Below are 26,143 nucleotides of genomic sequence, written 5' to 3'. Positions count from 1 at the left end.
GCTGGTTGGACTTTATATCTGTCAGGTCAGTAAAGCAGTCCAGTAAATATGATCCATAATTATAGTCTGTTGTTTGTACTAATATTTTTGATTTATTCTTTTTTTCAATATAAGAAAATCTTTAACCCTGTAAAGTTAGCAGGATGTAAGAGGATGTAAATCTATCCATATTTTGTTTTATTAATTTGACCTATTTATTTGAATTGATTCAAAAATTAATTGTTTTTTTTTATCAGTAAATTACTGAATTTGCTGTTCAGGGGGATTTGTTGACACATATACATGAGTACCTACTTATAGGGGAAGGAACGGGCTTCTTAAACACAGTTATAGTTATAATACAGTAAGTGGTCTTAAAGACACACTAATCAGAGGAAACATGTTTTTTATGAATGAAACTAATCTTTTCATTTTCTCAGCAGATTCCAGCTGTGTTTTCACAAAAAAAAAAATCATCCAGTTTGTTTGTTGAAGCCGTCCCGGTCCTTCTGGCTCGGCGCCGCTCGGCTTCCTGATGAGGTGTGAGCTGTTTGGCTCGCTCTCACCAGAGGAGGGAGTCCCTGATTCCCCCGACGGAGACGCTGCTGTGTTTTCCACTCATGTTTCAGGTTAACAGCTTTGAGTTTGTTTCATTTTAAATCAACTTTAGTTTTTAACAGTGATGTAGTGAATATACATTCTCAGCCCAGAGAAGGTTCAAACTCAGCTGAACCCCTCGTTGCTGCATGTTCAGATTAAAACTACAGCTTGGGTCCAACTTTTTTTTTTCTTGTTCCACTTCCCAAAATGCGTAAGTTATACCGTTTAGAGAAAGCATTTAACTTAATCATTCCCATGTAAACTGAAATTCCACTCCAGAATCAACAGAGCTGCCTGCTAACCTCAACATCTGCCTCCTCCTACGCCCCGTGGTGAAGCCCCTGCCGGTTCTCTGCCAACTGCACAATCCACTTTTACTTTGCATGTTGCAAGGTTTGATTTTTTTAAAGGTTCTTACATAACATATCCAGGCTAATTGTCACATTTTATCTTTGGCACTTTGAGGCAGGAGGTAGTTTCCAGCTAGGAAACAGCTTAGATGCAGTGGAAGAGGGAGAGACCAGACTATGATGAATCTGGTGCATGATGGAGGAACACACCAGCAGTCCCATGTGGGACCTACACCCAAACTTCAGGCCAAAGCCACCACATTGACGAGGTCACTGTGTCTGCACCAGGTCCCACCTGATTGGTTAAAGTAGTGTTTTGTAGTACATTTCCCTTCAATTACGCATATTTGTGTTTTCATATCATACAATTATGTACGATGTATGTGTATATGTACCAGCAGTAGGAAATAACTAGAAACTGGAGCTGATGTAAACACAGCTGCCACCACTGTGAGTATTACTGTGCAGAGCTGCAGCTGACGTACAGTACCAGCTGTGTCCAGCTGGTCTTTGGATGATTTATTTACTATGCCAGGCTATGGAAACACCACTGTAACTGGTGCCCCTTGTGGTCATTTCTATATAGTGCATACTGTTGTTCAGGGAGGCAGAAAGATAATGGAATTTCTTTAAATACTTTTAATGTAGTTTTAATACAAACCATGATATTTTTTAACTAGCTGTTTGTTACATTTTGTTGTAGGTAATGTGTTGTTCAGCTGAACATGCCGCTCATGTGTGAGGATGTGTCACTCATCATAAAGGTTGGTTGTTGGAGGATTTTTATTTCTATTTCATGGACAACTCTGACATACTTCTTTCTCACCTGCTGGTCTGAGGGGCAGGCTAGATGTTACATTGACTCTCACTAGACCACCTTCTGGTAAAAACTGGTATTACATGTGGTACTAAGCTAACTTGGTAGGTTAGTTACACAAAACGTAGAGCTCAGAGCAGAGACGGCAAATAAATATGGGATATTCACCATAGTTTGCGTAGGAGGCTCCCACTACTCACTATGTCGGAAGCATCTGCCTAAACTCCTACTTAATCCAAATACAGGCAAAGAGGTGGAGTGCAGGAGCAGGGAGCTCAATATGACAAGCCATTTAAAATTTCCCCTGTACATTTGTCATTAAAAAATAAAGGTTTTTGTACCAGGCTGTATCCCGAAGGCCGCACAGAGAGCTGCAGTTTTTGGTTCTTAAGCATGGGCTTCATTTGTCTGGCTGACAAGCTCCTACTTTGAGGCTTTTCCTGCTTGACACAGGCCGAGTAATGTTAATGCTTCACTGTTTTAAACTTTTATTAACCTGTGATGAATCGGGCAGGTGAAACTGTTTTGAAATAACAGAAACATTTGATGCATGACTTGGAGCGACAGGAAAACAATAATAACCATCTCCTGCAGATGAACTGTTTACTACATGCTGCTAATGCTCTGTGTAAACACAGGATTTTAGCACTGACAGGCCCCTCATAGAAACACTGCAGAGCATGAAAACACACCCTCCTCTGCTACTATTTATAGCTGTAGCTGTAGCGTACAGTGAGCCTGGAATGCTTTGATTTTTGTCTTAACAGCCGTGACTGTTAACGAAGTGCCGCCTGTGTGTTTCCCTGCCGCTCCCCATCATCTCATCTCTAATGACAGCAGCTAATGCCTCAAAAGCCAACGAAACCAAACCGCCCAAATCACTCTGAGCCTGTTTCCTCTCAGCATGAGTAAAAGTACCCAAACTGATTGTTGTGACTGAAGGAGGAGTGAGATGCTGAATAAGTTTCTCCCACTTTGTTTTGACTACCAGAGTTTGACTTCTGTGCATCGATGCTGCACTGATAACAAATACAGACAGATGCTGATGTTATGAGATCCTGCAGGAAACCTGGACGAGGCAGAAAATAGTGTCAACATAGGTGGGGGGGTACAGTTTCATGGGATTTCATAATGTGGTGCTGAAAAGAGGAAAAATCCCTGAGCTTGTCTGCCACTTTTCCACTGAACGTAAGACACTTGAATTCTTTCTACAAACATTCGAGTATTGATCCAAATCCTGTTACATAATCAGGCGCTTCCATCCAGTGTGGATGCAGCCTATAGTTTCCATGTTGATGGAACATATTAGTTCATTTCTACAATTTGGAAAAAGGCAGAAAGTCTTTTCCACGGATCTCCAGTTGTTGCAGGAAGGAAATCAGATTCCTTATGTATTGCACAATGACATGCCAGCAAACTGAACACTGTCCGTGGAGGTCTGAGCAGCTACACACACCACTTGTCCAACTGCATTATGAAACACAACACAGCAACTGTTTTGTGTGTGTGTGTGTTTGTACATTTTGTAGTGGAAACGTTCCACTTCCTATCTAAAACGTGTTTGACCATCACTGTGCAGAGTGGATCCTTTTTTAGGGCGGACATCTTGTCACACTGAGGGAAGCACAGGTGTAGGTTGTTGCTAAAATCCAAATTCTTTTTCTGAATTTTCTGATTGGCCGATAGGTCGCTAACACCAGACAGCTGTACCAGCGCACAGCAGTCTGCCTTTGACTCCTTTATTAATTTCAATTCAATTCAGTTTTATTTATATAGCGCATTTTACAATCAGAAGTTGTCTCAAAGCGCTTCACAGAAACCCAGCACCTGAACCCCCTAAGAGCTCTGTGGCAAGGAAAAACTCCCTTTAACAGGAAGAAACCTTGAGCAGGATCCGTGTCTTAAAGGAGAACCTTCCTGCTGCTAGTCGGACGAGAGGAAGAGGGAGACAGGACAGAGAGGATGAAGGAGAGAGAGGAGAAGAAGAGGGAGACAGGACAGAGAGGATGAAGGAGAGAGAGAGAGGAGAAGAAGAGGGAGACAGGACAGAGAGGATGAAGGAGAGAGAGAGAGGAGAAGAAGAGGGAGACAGGACAGAGAGGATGAAGTAGAGGAGGGAGACAGGACAGAGGGATGAGGAAGAGAGAGAGGAGAAGAAGAGGGAGACAGGACAGAGAGGATGAAGGAGAGAGAGAGAGGAGAAGAAGGGAGACAGGACAGAGAGGATGAAGGAGAGAGAGAGGAGAGAGAAGAGGGAGACAGGACAGAGAGGATGAAGGGAGAGAGAGAGGATAAGAGGGAGACAGGACAGAGAGGATGAAGGGAGAGAGAGGAGAAGAAGAGGGAGACAGGACAGAGAGGATGAAGGAGAGAGAGAGAGAAAAGAGGGAGACAGGACAGAGGATGAGGACCAGAGCCGGATGAAGGAGAGAGAGAGGAGAAGAGGGAGACAGGACAGAGAGGATGAAGAGAGAGAGAGAGAGAGAAGAAGAGGGAGACAGGACAGAGAGGATGAAGGAGAGAGAGAGAGAAGAGGGAGACAGGACAGAGAGGCATGAAGGAGAGAGAGGAGAGGAAGAGGGAGACAGGACAGAGAGGATGAAGGAGAGAGAGGAGAGAAGAGGGAGACAGGACAGAGAGGATGAAGGAGAGAGAGAGAGAAGAAGAGGGAGACAGGACAGAGGATGAAGGAGAGAGAGGAGAGGAAGAGGGGGAGACAGGACAGAGAGGATGAAGGAGAGAGAGAGAGAAGAAGAGGGAGACAGGACAGAGAGGATGAAGGAGAGAGAGAGGAACAAACATGCAGCAAGATGAAACAGTGATTATATTATATCAGGATAGTCTATAGGAATGTGTGCGCAGTGAAGTTAATAACTTCTCTGTGGCATGTGGCCTTGCTGAAATGTGTGTGTCTCATGCTCAGTGAGTGAGACCTGAGAGCCCGGAGCTACTGTAGCTACCAAATCTCTCATAACTGATGTGGCTAATAAATTATTAGCCACAATTATTATAAATTATTTTCTGTCATTTATAAATGACTCCTCAGCTTACATTACAAGTTACAGCTAGCTGGACATTTTGCCCTGACGGCTTCAGGTTTTTGAGGTTTAGAAGTGCCTGTTAGCTGAATCTGTTTCCAGCCTTCTTGCTAAGCTAAGTTTTATTTAAAGTATGAGTTCTCAAGTAGGAGATAGATTTCCTCCCAGTTTGTCTTTTGTACCTCTGAAAGTGTGCATTGTGTTGACATTAACCCACCAAAGAACTGCTCTGTTGAGGTACGGCATGTTCCTTTATTTTGAAATACGGGTTTGTAGTGACACCAGCTGTGCCCTGATGTTCACCTGTGAAAGGCGTATTTTACTCCATTATAAGTGGAAGGTTTAATTACAGCTGATGCAAAGGAGAAAAGCATACGGTGCCTAGAAGGAGTCAAAAGTCCATGTTTCTCAGTGTCTCCTGAATTTCCTTGGAAGGTTTTCCATGAGACACAATACAAAGCAGCCCATAATTTCCATATCAGAGTTCCACTGCTTGGATTTAAAAGCTCAATCACACAGTTGGAAAACTCAAAACAGGGCAATGGTCTGACCCAGACAGCTCTGCCTCGACGAGCCGCTTCACACTGGTGGAAAACACTGCATGGAAAAAAGTGGCTTTTCTTTAAGAAAGACAAAAAAAAAGCGGAAGTGCAAACTCGGCCGTCTGGACACGGAGTGGCACTTTTCCTTTCTTTCATTTACTCATTCATGATTTGAGTTGCGTAAGAGTTCCGTAACAGTGGAGGAATTTACATCTGCTAGACGAGGCCGCTGGACCGTTACCCCCTAAACGTGGGCTGCGGTTTTCAGACTCATGGCAGTCACCTAGTTCAGTCCCGCACTCAGACTGATCCATGTCTCAATCCCAAACAGATCCACCCCTCACAAGAACACACATTTTCCTATGAGTGGCCCTGATATGACTGATACAGGTCTGACGTCACACTGAGGCCCAGGCTGTTAAATTCAAAGCAATGTGTTGCCTGTGCATGCATCATGTTCAAGACTTGCTCTGCTCACCCCCCCTCTCATAATACTGGCAATTACCTGGCAGTCAGGTGGACTCAGGAGCCTTCCACATGGAGCACAGTTTACTTCTGGACAAATTCAAGTCTGTGGAGATTCAGAGCAGGGCCGGCCCAAGCCTTTATGGGGCCCTAGGCAAAGGTTCATACCACCACCTCATCATCAGATGCTTCATCATCCTATAGGCTGCACTGTGTGTAACATATCCACTATCATTACCATACCATCTCGTTTGAATTAATCAATGTTATTATTTGTTTGTTTTTTTTTAAATATGACTTTTGGTGCTCTTGGGGACCCTAAGCAACCGCATATTTCGCATATGCCGGCCATGACTCAGAGCCACCATCCAGTGGCCGCTATATGTATATTTGTATTGCCAGTGGTCAGATTAGAGATTTATTGCTACTCTAGTCTGAGTCTGAAGCTAAAGAGCCATTAAAACAAATGTTATTGGGATTAATCCATATTTTCATATGTGGCTGATTGCAGCAGAGCAGGCTTCAGTTCTTGGCAGTGCGTGTACAGTTTAACTTGGCTGCTCTCTGCAGCTTCCTCTCCCCGGCAACATGTGAAGCTGTTTCTTTAAGCGACTCAAAAACACCTCCGTTTATTATTGTAGCAGTTTAACAGGAGCACTGATCTAAAACATAAAGATGCTTCAGCCCTCAGCAGACAGATGCGAGGCCGCTGTGACAGACAGCACATAGACATGACTCAGACGTGTTCGGGGACCTCCACGTGGATTGTAGTGGGATTTCACTAAGAAAACAGTATCCGTTCCACTCGTGTGGTTTATTCCAGGACAGTCACATCTGGGAGTAAATCGATGGATCCTCAGACTTCCATGACCTCAGGTCCCCCCCACACACACACACACAACCAGCCAGTGAAGCTTTGTGGAAATGTCTGACAGAAAACTGTAACAAATCTTTAGCACCACTAAATCCACAGCATCAGTGTTCTTTCCCCCAGCTCATGGATGTTTTGTTATATAACTTATGTGTCCTCCTCACTGCTGGGGTCACAACATGCAGTGGTCTCATTCAGGTTTTTTTTTCCATTTGGAAGATGCTGCAGATTTCCATTATGAAATGGAAAAGCCTCACAGCTCCTTCCCACAGTGGAAACAAAGGAATTCTCTATATTCCATCTTCAAAATTAGCCCCTAAATTTGAAAGAAAAACGTTTTAGTTCTGTCTGGACTTTTACAAACTGCTAAACAGGAGCGTCTAGTAAAGTGTGTTAAGTAAACTTCATGTAGCGTATCCTGTAATCAGAACTATTTTTCATCCCCCCCCCCTCTCTCTCTCCTACAGTAATTTCTTCATCCCCCCACAATGAAGTTCTTGTGTGCTACTGTCTGAGAGAAGCCGCAGAAATGCCTTGGCGCAGGAGCCGGAGACGTCATGGATTCCTGAGTGTGGGGCTTTGCAGGAAAGCCCTGAGTCTCCGACATGGACCCGCTCCAGGTTTCCATGGCAAAGGCGCACAAACAGGAGGAAACACTGAGGGAATCCCGTTATTTTACAGCATTGGACCATTATAAACACCCAGAGCGGGGAAGGAAGCCGCTCTTGATTCTCAAAGTAATCCTTACAGAGCTCTAGGAAGGGACTTCATACCAGACCCTGGCTGGAGCTGATGCGGCCGCATGTTTTCAGAGCAGAAAGGGAGTTTGCGCGCTCGCTGCTGTGAAGTTTTTGAACGCGTTCAGACAGTTTTTTTCCTCCTTTTAACATTTTTAACTGAAGACAGTTTAACTGCTATGGTTGTTTAAGGAGAGTAACTTTTCATCTTTATTATTATTTTTTCACTCTTAATCTCCAGATGTTTAGAGAAACTTGGAGGCTGGCACAGTACCACACCATGAGGTCGATGGATCAAGGTACTGCTGAAGTGTTGTGATTATCTGGTAATCAACCCATTTGATTTTTAATCGATAGAGTTAACGCTGCTGTGCGTGTGCATGTGTGTGACTGAGATGATGGAACGCTGCTCTGACAGTTCCATGATATGCGTGATGTTGATATTTGCTGCGCTTCAGTGGATCAGTGCGCAGTGTGTGCCAAGATGTGAAGACACATCACATTAGAAACCAGTGACTGTAAAACAATGTAAGGAGCATTTAGGCTCATTCAAATATATGATCAGGATTACAAACTGAAAACAGGATTTTTAACACACGTAACTGCGTAATTGTGATTCGGATGTTTGGCCACTTGAGTAAAATGACTTGTCCAGTGTATTCAAATGCTGTCTTTGGTTTTGGTTCTATGACGAGTGGAACTGTACTCTGCATGTCAATCCACCGATCAGATCAGAAATATAAAAGTTTACTGAGGGCACTTTTTGCTGACTGGGCACATGCTGCTGGCGCGGAACGCCCTGAGTGCGCTGCGCCGTGCGTAAATCTGGGGAAACCCTTTGGAGAACCTGTGCGTCTTTACTGGCAGTGAACTAAAAACATTCAGCCCGACGAGGGGAGAGTTTGATCGAAACACAGTCCTGTCGTCTGCTGCCTGGGAAATATTCAGGTTTCAGGTATGGCAGTATCTCAGGTGACGAGCTGCTCCCCGCTGTGTCACTGCGACGTGTCAAACACCCGGGGGCAGCAGCAGGCTGCGCAGTCTGTCAACGCACAGCCGGTGTGTTTGCGGCACTTTATTCATCACTCACCATCTGCGCTTTGTGTTGTGCGACGCATCAGCGTGGAGAGGGGGGGCGCAGTGTAAATAGACCCGCCTCCGTCTGAAAATAACTGCGGCGAGCTGAAAGCAGGAAACTTGCGCTTCACCTTTTTGCAGCAGCAGCTCACCGATGTGACACACGATCTGTCACCGATCTGGAACAGGTTCTCTCAAATCCACACCAGCGCCGCCACTCTTCTTTTCTCTGCCCCGTCGCGAAGCCAACAGGAGATTTACAAAGAAAAGCATTCAGACAGATGAGCTCCTACTACAACGAAACAGATCTGGAGGAAGAGCTCAGCCGAGTGTGCCCTGATGAGGATTTGGAGTTTGACTACTTGTTTGAATATGATCCGCCTTGCAGCGAGTTTGCAGGAGATCAAGGTTTGTCCGAAGCTGTTTGGGGACCTGAGTGGACTCCTGTCCCGCTCTGGGTTGTCTGTTGATTCATAAGAACATGTGGCCTGAAAAGCTGAATGAAAAGGAAAGAAAGCAGGAAGTGAAATTGACAGGCTTCTTGATGAGGCTTCTGAAATTTGAATGAAAGATGTCAACATTTCAGCTGATTAATAGAAGATTCGATCTTCAGTGTGACTTTCTCACTGGTGTCATTGAGAGCGCTGGTTGTGACTGATTGATGGAAACTCTCTCTGCTTTTTTATGTTTGCTTACATGTGTTTTTTTTAACATTTGAATCTCTCCTTTGGTGCAGATGATCCCAGCCTTGGCCCTGACAAAGTCCTCAGTCCTGAGTCCGAGCAGGCCTTCCCTCTGGAGGAGGCCTCTCCGTACACCATCAAGTCCTGCAGTCCCTCCTACAGACAGCACACGTCTGAGGTCCTCTCAGGATATGAGAACCAGGAGGCCAGAAACTACCTGGACAATACCCGACCTGCAGGCCTGGCTCTGAGCCCTCGGATCGAAATCACTCCCTCCCGTGAGCACTACAATCATGGCCGGGACTCCCTGCAGAACCACCACCTGAACATTAGCCCCAGACCCACCCTCACTGTGCCGGGCCATGACAGCCTCGCCTATCGTGAGCCGCAGTGCCTGAGTCCCGCCAGCAGCAACTCCTCCGCCAGCTGGCACTCGGAGAGCTACTCCCCCTGGGCGTCTCCCTGTGTGTCCCCCAGCAGTGGCCAGAACGCCGGAGACCTCTGCCCCCGCCTGCAGAGCATCCACACTGGCTCCCCACGCACCTCCCCGGGCACCTCTCCTCGCACCAGCCTAACTGAGGACGGCTGCCCGGGACAACGTTCACCCTCCTCTAGGCCTGGCTCTCGCTCCACCTCGCCACAGGGGAAACGCACCTACGACATGTACAGGAATCCAGGTCTGATCCCCGGGCACCGCTCCCGTAGTCCCTCCCCACACAGTGGCCATGAAGATCACAACATAGGTGCCCACTACACCCACAGCAGCCTCTCTGATGGCATGAATGGCTTTGGCGGTGCTCAGCCAGGCCTGGTGCCCACTAAAATAGTCAAGACATCCAACCAGGTTTACACTCTGTACCCAGAGAACCACGGAGACGGGAACTACCTGGTGTCCTGTGACCAGGACATAAAAACCAAGTCTGCTGCAGAGCCGTACTTTGTTATCCCGCAAATCTGGTCCAAGCCACTGGTCTCCAGCATCTGCAGGTAAACAGACAGGAAAGATAAACTCTTATATTCTGAGTATTTTTAAAACTGTACCTTTTTTTTACTATTCTGCAGCATCCCCGTGGCCTCCCTGCCCCCGCTGGAGTGGCCGATCCCGAGTCACACCGACCAGTATGATCTCCACATTGAGGTGCAGCCCAAACCACATCACAGAGCTCACTATGAAACCGAGGGGAGCAGGGGTGCAGTCAAAGCCCCCACTGGAGGACATCCTGTTGTGCAGGTATGAACAGAAAGTCGGCAGACACATGTAGCACTGGCGTTCTGCATGCTGAAGACATGGAGTCAGTTTGTGCATTAAACTGGAGCCTCAGGCAGGCCTGACAGGAGGGCTGGCATTTGATGGTATTTCCTACTCATTATGCACCCTGCGGTGTTGTTGCCCAGAGCCAGCTGTATGAAAATGAGTGAGGCACCTTCCTCGGTTTTTAAAACAAATCATAACGGCCGTCCTTCAACCTCAGACATATGACAAACCAGAGCTGAACTCCAGTCAGCTGAGCACACTGTGTTCACTCACCTTAACCACAGACAGGCCTGTGTTCACGCAGTCTGGACTTCCTCTTACACATTTGTTGGCTGTGTGGTTCTTGTATGAGGCGGCGGACTCGCTCACAGCACCTGTGGTTAACATAATTGCAGATCAGAAGTAAAAGTTTGCTAACATTTCTTCAGCAGTCGCAGCATGTTGAAATTAGCTTTGACACACTTTCTGCCGTCCATAAATAGGCTCAACTTCCCTTTTTCTTTACGTTGCCCTGGCAACACTTGACTGTTGTTTTTGTTGGTGATAGTAGAGACTTTAGTGGAAATAAAGCTTCTTTTCCATTTTCTGCCCATCCCTGAAGGCCTCACCCTGAGGTCAGTTCGGCCCGGCCAATCAGATGGTCAGGCCTGGCTAGCCACGGCTGCACTCCTTCACCCGGTCCCTGTCCTCCTTCACTCTCTGTTTTCCCTCCCTCCCTCCCTGAGCCTGGTGCCGTCCACTTTACTTTTCCTACTCCGCTCTCTGTCATGACTCACTGCTCCTGCCACTGCCATGACAACCGGCCAACCGCTCACATGGCCTGTTGAGTGTTTGCAGTCTGCTTCCTCTGTTTCGCCTCGTGTGTCATCTACCTGGACGTGGAGTGAGCGCGCTCGTTCACGTTGCCATAGTTTCCGCTCACACTGAGCAGCTGCTGTGAGGTCTGACAGTCAGACACAGGTTACCTTTCAGCTGCTGATTGTGTTTCACAAATAAAAGTGTGATCTCTCAGACTCCAGTTCAGGGTCGTGCTCCATGTTGAAGGTTATACAGCATTGTGCATTTTGATGCGTTGTGGTTTTTTGCAGGTTTCCTTAGGAGGCACCCTCATGTTAAAAGCAACACCTCTGTCTCTGTCAGTGTCAGCAGGACATTAAAGCAGCTCAGACACAGCTGCAGTTCTCAGTGAACAGGACAGGATCCCTGTTAAATCCTTCATCTAGTGCAGCATGTGAGCTTTCTGGCTGGCTGCCGTTCAAGGCTGCTGCAGAGATGTTTTGTGCACGTGGGTCTGACACTGATTGGCCATCTCTGGGGGAGAGACAACATCTGGAAACAGAGAGTTACAACAACAGACAAGCAGTTTACTCAAAGATTTCCATCACACTGAAGCTCCGTTTCACTGCCTTGCAAAGGAGATGTCTTCTGGTGGAAACAGGACAAGCAGCAGTCAGATTACACACTGATGTTTGTCAAGTAAAAAGATCATTCAGAAGTTAAAAAAGCAACAGTTTGACAAACTCCAGACCTCAAACCAAAACAGCAGCAAAAGCTGTAAATGTCACGATTCCTTGGCATTACATTATTGTTTTCAATGTGCCTTCATTTGTTTCAAAGTTCTCCAGTTCAGTTCTCCTGCAAGCAGTTTTAACATGGAGCTCTTAGGGGGTCGACTCACTTTTCGAGCTAACCTCATGTGGCCACTCAGGGAACTGCAGCTTTTGATACGTCTGCGTTTCATGTCTCAGACTCCCAGGAAGTAATGGGGGACTTTTAGTAAAGACCAAAACAGTTTTTGGACCAGGCTGTAAAAATTTTAACATGGGAGTTCATGGGTATTGACTCACTTTTAGAGCCAGCCCCTAGAGGCTTCAGGATGAACTACAGTTTTAAACACTTGTGCATGAGCTTTATGTCTCAGTACTGGATAAATTGTCGACACTTTTTTGGTTGTAATTTATTCACAAGTTTTGTTTTGTTTCTGCAGCTGCGTGGCTACAGAGGGAAGGATCCACTCGGCCTGCAGATTTTCATCGGTACAGCAGACGAGCGCATCCTCAAGCCTCACGCCTTTTACCAAGTTCACCGCATCACCGGCAAGACGGTCACCACCACCAGCTACGAGAAAATCATCAACGGCACCAAAGTCCTGGAGATCCCGCTGGAGCCAAAGAACAACATGAAAGCAATGTGAGGAGAGACTCACTCCAGACAAGTTCCACGGGAAGCTTCTTCTTCTCTTTTGCTTACGTGCTGTAGTTTTCTTTCAGAATCGACTGTGCTGGGATCCTGAAGCTGAGGAACGCTGACATCGAGCTGAGGAAGGGCGAGACGGACGTCGGACGGAAGAACACCCGAGTCCGCCTTGTGTTCCGCGTGCACATACCTCAGCCTGGAGGACAGCACGTGTCCCTGCAAGTGGCCTCACATCCTATCGAGTGCTGTAAGCTGCTTTCATAATTTAACTATTACAGTGCAGGTCTAATGCATCCACCACGTTTGAGGTCAGTTCACAAAACTACAAAAAACATGATTTAAAAAAAAAAAAAAGGAACCCACATTCAAATGAGTCTGGAGCTGGGCTGATAGTTATATAAAGACGTCTTTATGCAGCAGCGGGGCTTCCATCCAGTAGGCGGGTGCTGCATGTTTTGCCGTCTGTGTTCCTGTTTGTATGTGCACAGTAGTAAAGTCTGTGTTTGGGAACATCAGTGCGTGTGTGTACACAGTGTTATTAAAGCAGCCGCTGTAATCAAAATCCAAACAAGAAGGCCTTTTATCCAGCTTTGATCAACACCCCGGTGAGGTATGACACAGGCCCGCGTGCAATATGCTCCGGCCGTGACGCAGAATGCAATATCATTTTAGAAGTGCTGCTTCCCACCTGCTTTATCATCACAGGCAGGGCAGAACAACACCAACCTGTCTGAGCAACTTTGAAAAAGCCATCGAGCGTGAGGCGGCGCACACACCTGTGAGACATCTGTCAGGGAGCTCGATAAGCCAGTGTCATCTTCTGTGTTTCATCCACAAACCTGTGCAAAGGGCGCAGGGCTGTTTGTCTCTAATACATAATCACACTATTGTACTTTTATTTCCTCATAAGAATTTTAGATTTCAGGCCGCATGTCAGCCCACACTTTTATCACACTGCATCAGACGTGTTGTGTCTCCTTCCTGTAAAGTGCTTCACTGTATACAGGCTGCAGGCAGCCTCTCTGTGCTTCATCTAAATAGTGATTTAACGGATCGTAATAACCGCTTATTAAAACCGAAAGCAGCATATATGAATATTAAATGACTCATCTTTATTGTGAAGCACTATCATTTCTTGGTAATGAGCAGTTGCGTGTTTCAATACTGGAAGACACAATGGTTTATGACTTTTTTTTATTTTCCACCACATCAGGTTGGTGTAAATCCACATGTAGGACAAAAGGCGTGTTAAAGACGTCCTTTCATGTTAAAGACGAAAGTTTTCACCCTCCGTTTTCTCCGAGATCTGTTAAAAGATAATTGACATGCAATTTATAATGCTACATGTAGCAGGGACGCTAGCCAGCATTTCAAGATCCTAACCCTAACCCTAACCCTAATAAAGGTCGGGTAGGAGATCTCACTCTGATGCACTTTTTGTTAAATCAGTGTAACTTCTCTTTACAGTCTGATAGCAACCGATTAGTTCGGCAGTTTCTCATTAAAACAAAGAATATGAATCATCTGAAGCTATAAAACATAAAAACATCATCAATCCTCCGGGTGGACCCGGGCGCGTCCATGTGATTGGAGGCGTGGCTTCAGGGTGAGCTCCGAGAGAAAGGGGCGTGTGTTTACTTTAGAAATCTGGCTGACTCTCACCCTACCTTTAAGTAATAAATATATATTAGACTCATGCATATTGTACTTTCTTTGGTGAACTCAGGGGTAGCTACCATGCTAACAATGCTAACAGCCTGATCTGCAGCCAGCCTGTATGGAGCAGGTGGTTGACAAGGGTTAAGAGTTAGGAGTAAGGGGGTGAACTCTGATTCTATGTTATTATTATTTAAGCTGTAACTGAACACAGGTCCATGTCTCGCTTCAGTCTAACACCACCCCTCTGTGTGTGTCCCTGCAGCCCAGCGTTCAGCTCATGAGCTTCCCATGGTGGAGAAGCAGGACATGGACAGCTGCTCTGTTCTGGGTGGTCAGCAGATGATCCTGACCGGGCAGAACTTCAGCTCCGATTCCAAAGTCATTTTCATGGAGAAAACTCAGGGTGAGCTGCTCTGCAACACTTTCTGTTAACATGCATTCTCATGAAAACATTCCTGACACCACAACAGTAGTAATGACTCATAAGTCAGCACGTCAGTGCTACAAGCTCATAGCTGTTGACATTTCTTTTCACCGCTGTATCCGTGCAAATGGAGCCACGTGAGTTATTTGCATGATCCAGAGGATAAGAGCGCAGGCTCACTTCCTTTTGCCCTTTTCTGGCTTTCATGATGTCTTATCACTCAGATGGGCCCTTTGTTATGTGATTAATGTCATATGAAAGGTTTCGGTGTCAGTCTTAGATGCATCTGGATGGTGCCTGTGTTTCTTTAACACTGTGTTTTACGTATAATGTGTGACCAAAGGTAACCGGACACCTTGTTCAACTTCCTGTTTCAACATAGAATAACGAGGCTTGTAAAGATGATCTACCCAGTTTAGTGTGGAGGAACCTGTCTGTCCTGGCCCTCCGACACCTTCTTCAGACAGTACAGATGGTTCATGGGCTGGAGAGGGAAGTGAAAACAGAAAGCAGAAAGCAGGTGCTCTATGTAGACAAAAGTATGTGGACAGCCATCCACGATGTGTTCTTCCAAATCTAAACTGGGAAAAATCTTTCTTTGAGTTTTTTTAATAGGATTTGAAGTCTTGTGTCCCTTCTATGAGGTCAAAGTTCAGCTTCTGTGGCTGTGTCTTCAGGCTGGTAGTCTGATATCGTGAGTCACTGGCTCCACTGCTGTCTGACAGCTTGGCTTTTTAAATGCAGCCAAAACCTGGACTCACTCCTTTATTTTCCCTTCTTCTCCGGGGTTCCCTGCTGCCGCTGCGTTACGACACTCAGCAGTAATGGATAGTAAGACGGAGACGGAAAAAGAAATCTTACAAAAAGAGGGATTGCCATTGTTTTGGAGAGTTTGTGTATGACACACAGTTCTGGAGCAGCACGGCTGTGAAATCCCTCTGAATGAGAGACAGCTGCCTCTGGCTGGAGCTCCCTGGACTGGGAAGGGAAGGAAAGCTTCCCGGGCCAAGCTGCGCAGCTCCACACACACAATTATCTCCTGAGGGAGTGTGTGTGTGTGTGTGGAGGGGGGTATCCCTTAGTGTAGACAACAAAACGCAAACAAACTTAAACGCTAAGAAATCAGCCACGTTTTAGCGGAGGAGGAGCAGCGGAGAGATCTGCTCAGAAAAGTCAAATTCAGGCAAAAGTTGGCTCCATGCGTGGAATCCCCCTTCCTCCTGCTGACTCACATGAGCCATGTGTTTTTAATTCGACAGAGGGTTTCCCACCTTTCTAGCTGCAGCACATGTTCTGTCATGTGTCAGGGCATGTGGAGTTTGTAGTGCGGTGTGATGTAACAAACCATCACATCCCGGTGAAAGCTGTGTGTGTCTTTGGGATCATCTCTGTGTTTAGATGTATAGGAGGAATGGAATCTATATGGACACACAGACGGAAATAAAAACCCTTAATGACCCCGTTCTCCTTTTATTTCTTCCTAGACGGGCAGCAAATCTGGGAAATGGAAGCAACAGTGGACAAAGATAAGAGCCAGCCTGTATGTGTTAGACACCGAATCCCTGCTGTCAGAACATGTTTATGTGTTTATCTAACACAGTTCTGTCTCATATAGAGCATGCTGTTTGTGGAGCTGCCGTCCTACCGAGACACGTCTCTCTGTCACCCTGTTAAAGTCAACTTTTACGTCATCAACGGCAAGAGGAAGCGCAGCCAGCCTCAGCATTTCACCTACATGCCGCTGGCATGTAAGAATGCTGCTCCGCCTTTTTGTGGTGAGCTGAACAACATGTCGATGCTACTGTGGTATTTGAATGGAACATCTTTAAGGTGTCTCACCCAATAAGACAGCCGTCTTCTCCTCCCTCGCAGCTCCTTCCATCAAGACAGAACCTCTGGATGAGTATGAAGCAGAGCACTTAGGCTTCGGCATGCCTCAGATCCTGGGCTCGCCCTCTCATTCCTACTACCATAACCCGCGCAACGTGCTCCACCCAGACAACGGCCTGCTTGGCATGGCTTCCTGCCAGCGCCTCAGCTCCAGCCTTCCGACCCAAGACGCACGTTTCCAGCAGCAGAGCCCGGCCATCGTGTACTCCCGCGGGGGGAAGAGCCTGAGCGGCAGCCCCGGTGTTTGGCAGACTGGAGGGATGATGCCTGACGCCCACCGGTCGGTTCTGGTCCACACCGGTTCCCCTGCTCAGTCTGTGGGTCCCATCAGTGCAGGCCAACACCCTTCCATCATCCAGTTCTCTCCCACCAACCACCACCTGCTCCGGACGGGAGACACTCAGCCCCTTGCCGCTCCTCAGCCCGACAACCAACAGGTTATCTATTGCGACGGCTACTCCACCGCCACCTCACCCACCCACACCCACCAACAGCACTACCCCACCGTCATCCAGCAGCAGCCCTACGTGCAGAAGGGGCAGCAGAAAGTCAGACCACCACCCGAGACGGGGCAGATGGAGGCTCCGGGAGACGGGCCGAGGCGAGTGACGGTCAAGGAGGAGAACTTGGACCAGGCCTACCTAGATGATGGTGAGTGTAAGTTAATGCTTTTATACTCACGTCGTATCCTCATTACACATTTCACACTAAATACTTTCCAAAAAATGACTTTTTCCAATTTTAATACACAACTTCCTGATGTTTTTTTTGGTTTGTTATGGAAAACAGGGCAAGAACACGTCATGAAGGTCAGTGACAGGCAGCTTCCTAACTTCTGTTTGGGCAGTTAGGGGCCAGAATCAGTCACATGAACATATTTTTAAAGCAAACCTAACATTCAACAACACGTTTTGTTCAAAAGAACTGCATCCACGTGTGTTTGGTGTGAAAGACCTCAGTACACATAATGAACAAACATCAGGCAGACAAAGTGATGGATGTGTCCATTTCCTTTATGTCAAAGGAATCGATGATAAGAGATACGACTTTTCAGAACAATTCGAGGATATTTACAGTATCTCCTTCACACATATCCCGGTCCAATCTATGTGCTATAGCACAAAGCCAACAGAACAAGCTTGTGCTGTTAAAACAATCCACGCCAGGAGGTGTAGCTCCCTTCCATTCAAGGTGGAAATAACAGGGACTGTGAGTCATATGTTTATACTTATGCTTGTCAACCCCATTACCCTCTGACAGAATTAATGTCAGGCCACATCCAGCAGCGGGCCGCGGGGTGAGCCTCTGCTTTACGCTGGAGTTAAAGGTTCTTCAAACTGTATTATGTTTGATAATGAAGGTGCTGCGGTGTTTTCCTTGTCGGCCCGGTGAGGCCTGTGGTTGTCATCATCCTGCTGCTGGTCGCGGGGCTTCGCCTGGCACCGGCACAAGGCAGGAAATGAACTTTTTCTTCTCTCGCTCGCGTTAAAGGGAGAAAAAAGTGTCACTCTCCTTGACCGCCTGGACATCTTGACACTGTTATGAAGTGAAAAACAACTTCCATGGCAACCATTGTCAAACCGTGGAACGTGCTGCCTGGGAGAACTGGGGAAAGCCTTTTTGTTTGTTATAGTTGGCCGGGGCTTCTCCTTGGCCTCGTGCCCCTCGATTCTGTGGGGGAGCCCACCAGAGGATTAGCTTTTTTTCCGACCGCGGGATTCTGCCAATCTGGCACAAGAAATTCCTATTTGCAGCTGCTGTCCTCCAGAAATCCAGCCTGATCCCTGTAAGATAGCAGGGAGGGCGGAGGGGTGGTTTGCAGGAAAAGGGAAGGAGCTGTGTGGATGCGTGTGTGTTTGAATGGAAAATATGAAATGGAGAAAAAAAAGCAGTGGAATTTGTGTTTTTTGGACGGAGCTCGCAGGGTTTCCCTCCACGGTAAACAGCAACAGCGCTGTGAGTTCGTGAATTAACAAGGAGTCAGAGGAACAGTCACACTGAGGCCTGTTTCTGATCCTCCCATCATCAAAACATGATGACGGGCCACCATTTTCCCAAGGTGCAGCTTTTTATTTATTGAAATAACTATTTTCTGAAAAACTACATGATATAAACTATGTGACCAAAAGTAAATGGACGCCATGTGCAGTGTGAAATCCTAATGCTAATGCTTGATTGTCCATGGTTAATAAATCGATGTATTGAGACATTTTATGGTGGAAAATGTTCTTGTTTCCAGACTAACAGTTCCAAACTTCCATTCTTTGACTCATGGTTGGCACAAAAAATGACCTCATCACCCTTCATCAGACTTTATGGGCTAGGTGTCCACATACTTTTGTCCATCTAGTGTAGGATGTACAAACCCTTATTTATAATGCATCAGCAGTGGCAGCTGGGCAGCACAGCCCCTGTCTTATCACTGCAGCAGGTGATAATCCACCCACTCATGACTTCTCCGCTGCTTTAATGAGAACAAAAATGGGGACTTCCCGATATTCAAAACACTTTTTTTAGAGGGGGGGGTGAAGATAAGTGCGGTTAAAAAAAATCCCTCCTGGCCGCAGAATGGTTTTCTAAACTGGGACTGTCAAACACATTTTCATCAAGTGAGATTGTCAACATTACTCATCCAGACGTGTGAGAGAGAGTGCAGTCATTTATGAAAAAACAGGGGGGATGCCACATCCTGGTATCGTCACCGTGTTGTGGTGGTGGATAACTGTCACATCTCCGAAGAGCCTGAACTGTGTCAAGCTGTCAAGTTTTTTTTTGACAAATAAAAAGTTCAGGTTCTTTCACTTTGTACTGAAAGTGTGGTTCAGGGTTTCTCCCACCCCCCTCCTCCCCCCTCCTCCCCCATCTGCAGTCTGCACGTTCCCAGGACAGGTCATGCTACATAGTTTTGCAAAAACACAAAACAGAGCGACTGGCAGAGGCTCTGAAGGGCTGGGAGTGACAGATTTAGTGGGTGTGGAATAAAGCCCGGAGGCAGCGGAGCAGGTGAAATTGTTCCAGCAGGTAGAGATCAGGGCAGAAAAGATAAAGCACACAGCAACGGCCTGCTGGACACGCATTAGTCTCAGCTCACTGCATCAAATACACAGCTACAGCAGCTGAGTGCACATACAGCTAAACACATGTGTGTTGATATTAACCTGAAATAAAAACTGTGGCACTGAGGAGATGTCGGAGGAGCAGTAACACCTTTGTTGGGTTAAATCTGACAGCTGTAGCAGTCACAATCATCACAGTGTGTGTTCTTTAAACCCTCACACACTCCTATCTGTGGTTAGATTAGTCAGTCCACTCTCTCCACTTTCTCTTTTCTCTCTCTATGGTTTTCAGCTTCATCGCAGTCCCACACACGCCTCAGTCGAATTGATCCAGCCACAGATACCATACACACACACACACTGTATGAAGATGCAAATGCAGACACACACACACATGCCAGCTCGCAGCAGGCAGCGTTCAGTGACTGAGTCAGCTACTGTACCGTCTCTCTCTCTCTCTGTGTAAACAGTGCAGCTGGTTGGTATAGAAGTCAGGAGCCAGACATTCACCTATTGAAGAGGCCGAGTGTTCCCTGGGCCTGCCTCAAACGGCCGCTCCGTGCCAACCCTTCATTAGAATCAGTAAAGCCCTGACTGTGTGTTGCCCCTCTGTGGCACTCTGCTGCTGCTCTGAGCTCAGGAAAAATCCTGTGGCACCGCTGGGGAGATGAAAGTTTCTTTAAGGCATTAGGTGTCAGAGGGAATTCCACTACAGACTAAAATAAACAGAGACGCTGATGTTGGTGACGACAGCAGAGCGCCCGGCCTGGCCGCTCCTGCAGATCTGGAACGCTCAGATGCCGCTCAGGCTGCAAAATGTGCTCAGTGTTAAACTTGCTGTTTCACGTCTGCGAATGATCAGATAGAGATTCAGACAGGGGGGAGCCAGAGAGACGGACACAAAGATGAGTTTGTTGGATGGACGTGTGTATTTCTGCCTGATGGTTTAATTAGATTCAAACTGCCATCATGAGAGAATATTTTCTATCGCAGTCCAAGCCGACCATTCACAAGCAGCCAAGCAGCATCCGTGTGCAGCTGCTGCTTTTTTAGCTGATGCTGTAGTGCTTCATCTATTCAGAGATGCTGCTGTGTGGGTGAAGTGTTGTCTGATGTGTGTATCTATAGCTGCATCTGTTACCGTGCAACTATGTAAATCAAGGCTATAAATACACAACCCAGCTCCTCACTGCTGTACAGCTTTAGGTGAACAGTGTTTATCATCATCAGCTTTAATTAGAAGCAACACTCTGACCTAGTCTGTCTAATTCTTCTGTTGAGTATGTTGTAGTTTACTGTGTATAATATGAAGGCTATTTAAATGCACACTGCATTTGAATGGAGTTTTATACAGTGACAGCATGGCCACATTTCCTGACTCTGATTGTTAACAGGCTGCTCAAGTAGTCTACCACTGTTCACTGCTACTTGTTGCTATACTGCAAAGATGGTGGAGAAGTGTCCGATCAGCAGGTGGCCTCATTTGATGCGCATATGTAAAACGGCAACACAGTAACTTGGATTCAGATGTGAGGCCAGTTAGCTTAGCTTAGCTTAATTGTGGACAGAATTGTGAGTCTGAATCTTGTGCGGTTAAAATAATGGCGAGAACATGTATTAGAATATAGTAACGGCAGTGTTTGGGCTTTTGATAGAGCTAAGAGCTAAGCTAATTGGTTGATGGGTGTCTCCATATTTAATGTACAGCGATGAGTGTGATTAATTAAAAACATCACCGCATGTCACCAGTATGTCTACACACTCTTATAACATGAGAAAATCTCCTGGTTTGTCTGAATAAGCCAATCAGGGTTGTAGCCCCTTGTGATGTCATAAGGGGATGAGGCCTTCTTCTGCTTTTTGACAGTCCATGCTAACTTCACAAAAAAGGGGGTGTGAAAGACACATTCTATAAACTATGTGAGACTTTAACATCTGTAAAACAATGGTCCTTTAAACGTGTTGTGAGGTACAATGTCGTGTCAGCTCCTTCACAGACTGTAATGTGATCCTGCTAATGCTGATATTGGCATTTTTCACAGTTTAGGAGCCTGTTACCATGGTTACAAATCACAGACCACGATATGCTCTGTAATGGGCCGGTGGCAGGCAAAGAGCTTTTTTGGCTCTCTCTTTTGAAATACTTATATTACTCATCGGCCCTAATGAGCTCCCTGAGGCGAGGTGGAAGCAGTGGCACCAGCCTATAATGTCTCAGAGTGCCAGGGTACACACACACAGTGTTCCTAAACAGGCCGGATGGGCTGCCCGAGGAACAGCTCCGCACAGACAGGCTGGCATATCTGGAGAGATGACATGTTCCACATACTCGTCATTCCTTTCTGCTCAATGCAGAACTATGCAGGTTCTCACACTTCCTTTATTATTGCTAGTGGTGTGGTGCTTCCTTTTTATTTTACTATGTGGATGTGAGTGCTTATTTTACCTGCAGATCTTTACAAGAAAACTTTCAAAAAAATCTACAACCTATTTATAATGAAATTCAAATTTTAATTAGGTTTTCAGTGCATTTTCTTACACACCCCTGCACACTGTGCTGCTATTTTTAGGACTATGACACTATGAAAGTTTCCATTTCAACCCCCCTTTCCTCTTCTGTTGATGTGTGTGTACACACACCGGTGATCCGCTGAGCAGCAGCGTTGAGTCTAACTGCTTGCTACATCTAGAGGTCATTTGGCATTAAAGCAGCCTGTTTGTCATGTTGTTGTTGTTTGTTTGCTGTTGACTGCAGAGTCTAATATCCTTCTCATTATTTGCTTCGCAGTGAATGAGATCATAAGAAAGGATCTGACAGGCGTCCCAGCCAGAGGGCAAACATAGAGGAGGGTCCCCCCCTCCTCTTCCGAGCAGGAAGTGACAACATATCGACTCCGATACACACACACACACACACACACACACACATGCAGTCTTCAACCTTCCAGTGCGCTGACTCACTTCCACCAACTATCAGACTTTCTCTTCCTCATTTGCTTTCTTTTCAAATATCAGCTCCTGGCTGCTGTTTGTTTTGGATGTTTCACTGCAACAAACATTCCAACAGAAGAATGCACCAGAAAACAGGCGAATGTCACTCATTAAAACCTAATAAGGGCAATGACATGTAGCGAAACACCAAAAAAACATTTACCCCCATTTTCATTCAGCTCTCCTGTGTGATCATCGTAAAGACTGTCCACAGCCGATCATCTCAGTGTTTTCAAAGTGAGGCCTTAAACACACCTTCCTGATATGCACTGTTTTTAATACGGAAGGCATCAGATGTTTATCTTTATATATAAACTATGTGAGTCATGTGAATAATGTACCATTTTATATAATTCCTAAAATGTATATTCAGGTGCCAAACCCGCCTTATAGGGGGCCTGTGATGTCACAGCCTTATCATTTAGTTGATCATGAAATCTGAAGTGAGAGGATTCATCCACTCTGATTTAAAACGTGCTCTTTCTGGCTTTTTTTTAGCATTTTTTTTTGTCATGTCATTTTTTTGTATTGATTGCAATAATAATAACATCTGTGTTTCTACAGACAAAGTATCCAAAGCTTAAACTGTCTGTATTGTTTTGTTTATAGCTGCATTTATACTAACGGGCGGTCTATGCAGAGCCTCCATGCTAGCTGATGCTATCATGAGCAATATCCAGGCAGGATTATTGATAATGTAGCTATTTTTGTAATTTCATATGTGAGTGAATTGAACTACATTAAAATGCAAGTTAAAGGGAAAGTCCATAAAATGATTGTTTAGTATTTGATATGGACCTGTTTGTTAGAAATGATTTTTATAAAGCCTTTATTGATTTTTGAAGGATATTTGTCATTGAGCCAGTACAGCACAAGTGCATTTGTTTCTTGAATGTAATCTGTATGAAATAATCCCCCCCCACCCTGTGTGTAAATATTGTCTGAACTTGGACCAGCTTCTTGTCATATCTACACATGTTATAGTCCTCAGTACATCTTTTATTTGTTTTATGATACAGTTAACCATGACGTCGTAGTTTTTTTTTTGCTCATGTGTTTATTATTATAATTATTATTTTACAGACTTTTAAGTCAACTTATTAATACTGTCGTATTTTATTTTCTGTGTTGATAGTTTGTGTTTCTTTGTGCCTCCTTAAAAAATTCTCTTCATCCTATTTTTGTATCCTTAAAAGAAGCAATAAATATAATAACCATATTTCATGGCTTTTCATTGTGTCATTGATGTATATGTAATATGCAGTGGTGGAGGAAGGACTGAAGCTTGGTACTCAAGTAAAAGTACATTTACCCAGCAAAATATAGACTCAGTAAAAGTAGAAGTGCTGCATCAACAATCCTACTTAAGTAAAAGTCTTAAGTACTTTTAAATGTCCTTAAAGTATTCAAAGTAAAAGTACTCACACACTGAATATTTATGATTGATTTCCAAAGGATGTGAACAGGTTAAATAATCAAAGTAAAATGGAGCATGTGTAGTTAATGTCCATGTTCAGTCCAGAAGCAGCTGTGGACAGGTCTGTGTGTCATGAGGCAGGCTGTGGGCATCAAGTGAACAGAGAGGCTGCTGATAACAAACAGGCATTCAGCATGTTTACTGTGTCAGTGTTCCTGCTGTAGATTCATGTGATGATTCATGTTCATCATTCATGGATGGACCTGTGTTAGCAGACAGCAGCTAACTAGTTAGCTCACTGAGCCAGAGCACCGGCATCATGACTGAGGCTCATTATAGAAACACAGCTGCAGCGTGACACCAGCTCCATGCAGAGTCTGACCTCACATCAGTCCACACTGTGTTCATCACATGGAACAAGGAACTACAGACACTGTAGAAATGTAGTGGAGGAGAAAGGACAGGCAACAGCTGCAACATGGAGTCAGAGGAGAAAGGATGAGCTGTTATTTTTACTGAAGTAAAGTAGAAATACATAAAAATTTACTTAAGTACAGTAACGAAGTACAAATACTTACATTTTACCATTGATGGAATGACCATTGCTTGTATATTTCAGGATAGACTGTGGGATACATATAGAGGGCACTATATAATGTCTAAAAATTCTCACATTCGAGCAGCACTACACAATGCCAAACATCCTCTATAGGTACCTATACAGTGACTAGCGGGTGAGATCAGACAGTCTTTGATTCTTTTTACAGAAGACCACTGTGGACTACACAAACTAAAACTGCAGGTTGCTAGGCAACAGGAGCATTGTTATAAACAGGAAGTCTTCGGCACACCACCCCATCATTGGGGCTGCGCCTGCTGCCTTATGAAGCACAGACTTAAACTCAGGCCACCAGGTGTTGGACAACGGTGTGTTGTGGTCTGCGGTGTTCCTCCTCTGGCTGAAGCTTGTCCTCGTGTAGCTCGTCTCAGAGATCAGTGCAGCCAGCCCGTGTGTGACTCTTTCCCAGGTCGACCACCAGCAGCGCTCAGAAAACAGGGACCGTCACCTCGATGCAGACCTCACTGATGGAGACTCTGGCTGTTGACCCAAGTCTTATCCATGGTTACAAACTCCTGCAGAATTCTCCCAGAAGTCACCTCAGCATGGTCAATTGTCTCTTGATGTGTGCTGAACATGAGTCCAAGAGGTTTGGGGGACCCAGCGGGCTGACAGCTGGGTCATTCGGAGTTTGTTGTGGATAACTGCATGGACACGATGCTGGGAGACACCCAGCTCCGTGCCAAAGCACTGCTGTGCTATTAGATCATGTAATGACAGTGCAGACTTATTAGAAACAGAAATAAGTTTTCTTCTGTACAGTCCCTCAGAGTCAGGCTGCATGTAACAGCTGTGTAAGTAGGCCGCCAACTTATAACATTCTTTTAACATTTATTCACACATCCGATCTCAGACTGTCTTCTGTGTGAAGAGCAGAGACAGCTCAGAGTCTGTCTGGTGGCCATTATAAGAGGAAAATTAAAAAACTTGTAGACCCACAGTTAGACAGTGACTCATCAAGGGCTCCTCTCCGGTCCGGAGCCAGGAGCAGATGTACCCATGGGAGACCCAGTTTGTTTGTTTATAATTTAAACAACATGAAAATATTCAACACTTAATCCAATGTGCTATTTACACACGTGTGAACAGTACACACACACACACACACACTGTCCTCACTCAAACGACAACAAGAAAAAAGGGGACTCACATGCCCTGAATGTTGCAGTTGCCATGGAGACGGCTTGTTTGGTGTGTGTCGGGAGGAGGGCTCTGTGAATGAACCTTGTGTTCAGGAAGTCTCTGCTGATGACATCACCGCAGGGTGAAAAAAGCAGAACGTGGGCTTTTTCTGCAGATATGCCGCGATGACTCACTCACGCGCCCTTTAACGCTGGCTGGTGTAATGAGTTTGGAGTGCACACAGATTTTACTGCGTGAAATCGGACAAGAATGAAACACATGATGAGTTTGGCATTTCATTCACATCACTGGTGTGTTGTTTCAAAGAGACAGAGAGAGAGGGCGAGAGAGAGAG

General features: G+C 45.7%; 1 protein-coding gene across 3 annotated transcripts; it reads left to right on the top strand.

Annotated features, from left to right (window-relative positions):
• The first annotated feature begins 7,171 nt into the window (after positions 1-7,171).
• Positions 7,172-23,849, top strand: nfatc2a (nuclear factor of activated T cells 2a). Of its 3 annotated transcripts, none has more exons than XM_028409981.1 (10): positions 7,172-7,698; positions 9,213-10,146; positions 10,222-10,390; positions 12,402-12,604; positions 12,685-12,857; positions 14,532-14,672; positions 16,178-16,233; positions 16,309-16,468; positions 16,566-17,240; positions 22,428-23,849. In XM_028409981.1, the coding sequence occupies exons 1-10, from the start codon at positions 7,641-7,643 to the stop codon at positions 22,481-22,483; spliced, it is 2,625 nt and encodes an 874-aa protein (XP_028265782.1). In that variant the 5' UTR covers positions 7,172-7,640; the 3' UTR covers positions 22,484-23,849. The 3 variants fall into 3 exon arrangements, with proteins under 3 accessions (XP_028265782.1, XP_028265781.1, XP_028265780.1); XM_028409980.1 differs by lacking the exon at positions 7,172-7,698 and adding an exon at positions 8,587-8,884 and having other exon boundaries at positions 16,566-17,234; XM_028409979.1 differs by lacking the exon at positions 7,172-7,698 and adding an exon at positions 8,587-8,884.
• Positions 23,850-26,143: the final 2,294 nt, after the last annotated feature.

The sequence above is a fragment of the Parambassis ranga genome, chromosome 7 (genome assembly GCF_900634625.1).
Source record: "Parambassis ranga chromosome 7, fParRan2.1, whole genome shotgun sequence".
NCBI classification, from domain to species: domain Eukaryota; kingdom Metazoa; phylum Chordata; class Actinopteri; family Ambassidae; genus Parambassis; species Parambassis ranga.
This window is presented reverse-complemented; position numbering and strand designations above follow the sequence as displayed.

What these genes read in the sequence shown, in the direction of transcription:
- nfatc2a (XM_028409979.1), top strand. Translation starts at nt 8,758, where the DNA reads ATGAGCTCCTACTACAACGAAACAGATCTGGAGGAAGAGCTCAGCCGA. An exon ending in AAGAACAACATGAAAGCAAT is followed by an intron (nt 12,605 to 12,684) that starts GTGAGGAGAGAC and finishes GTTTTCTTTCAG; the next exon opens with AATCGACTGTGCTGGGATCC. An exon ending in TGCTGCTCCGCCTTTTTGTG is followed by an intron (nt 16,469 to 16,565) that starts GTGAGCTGAACA and finishes CCTCCCTCGCAG; the next exon opens with CTCCTTCCATCAAGACAGAA.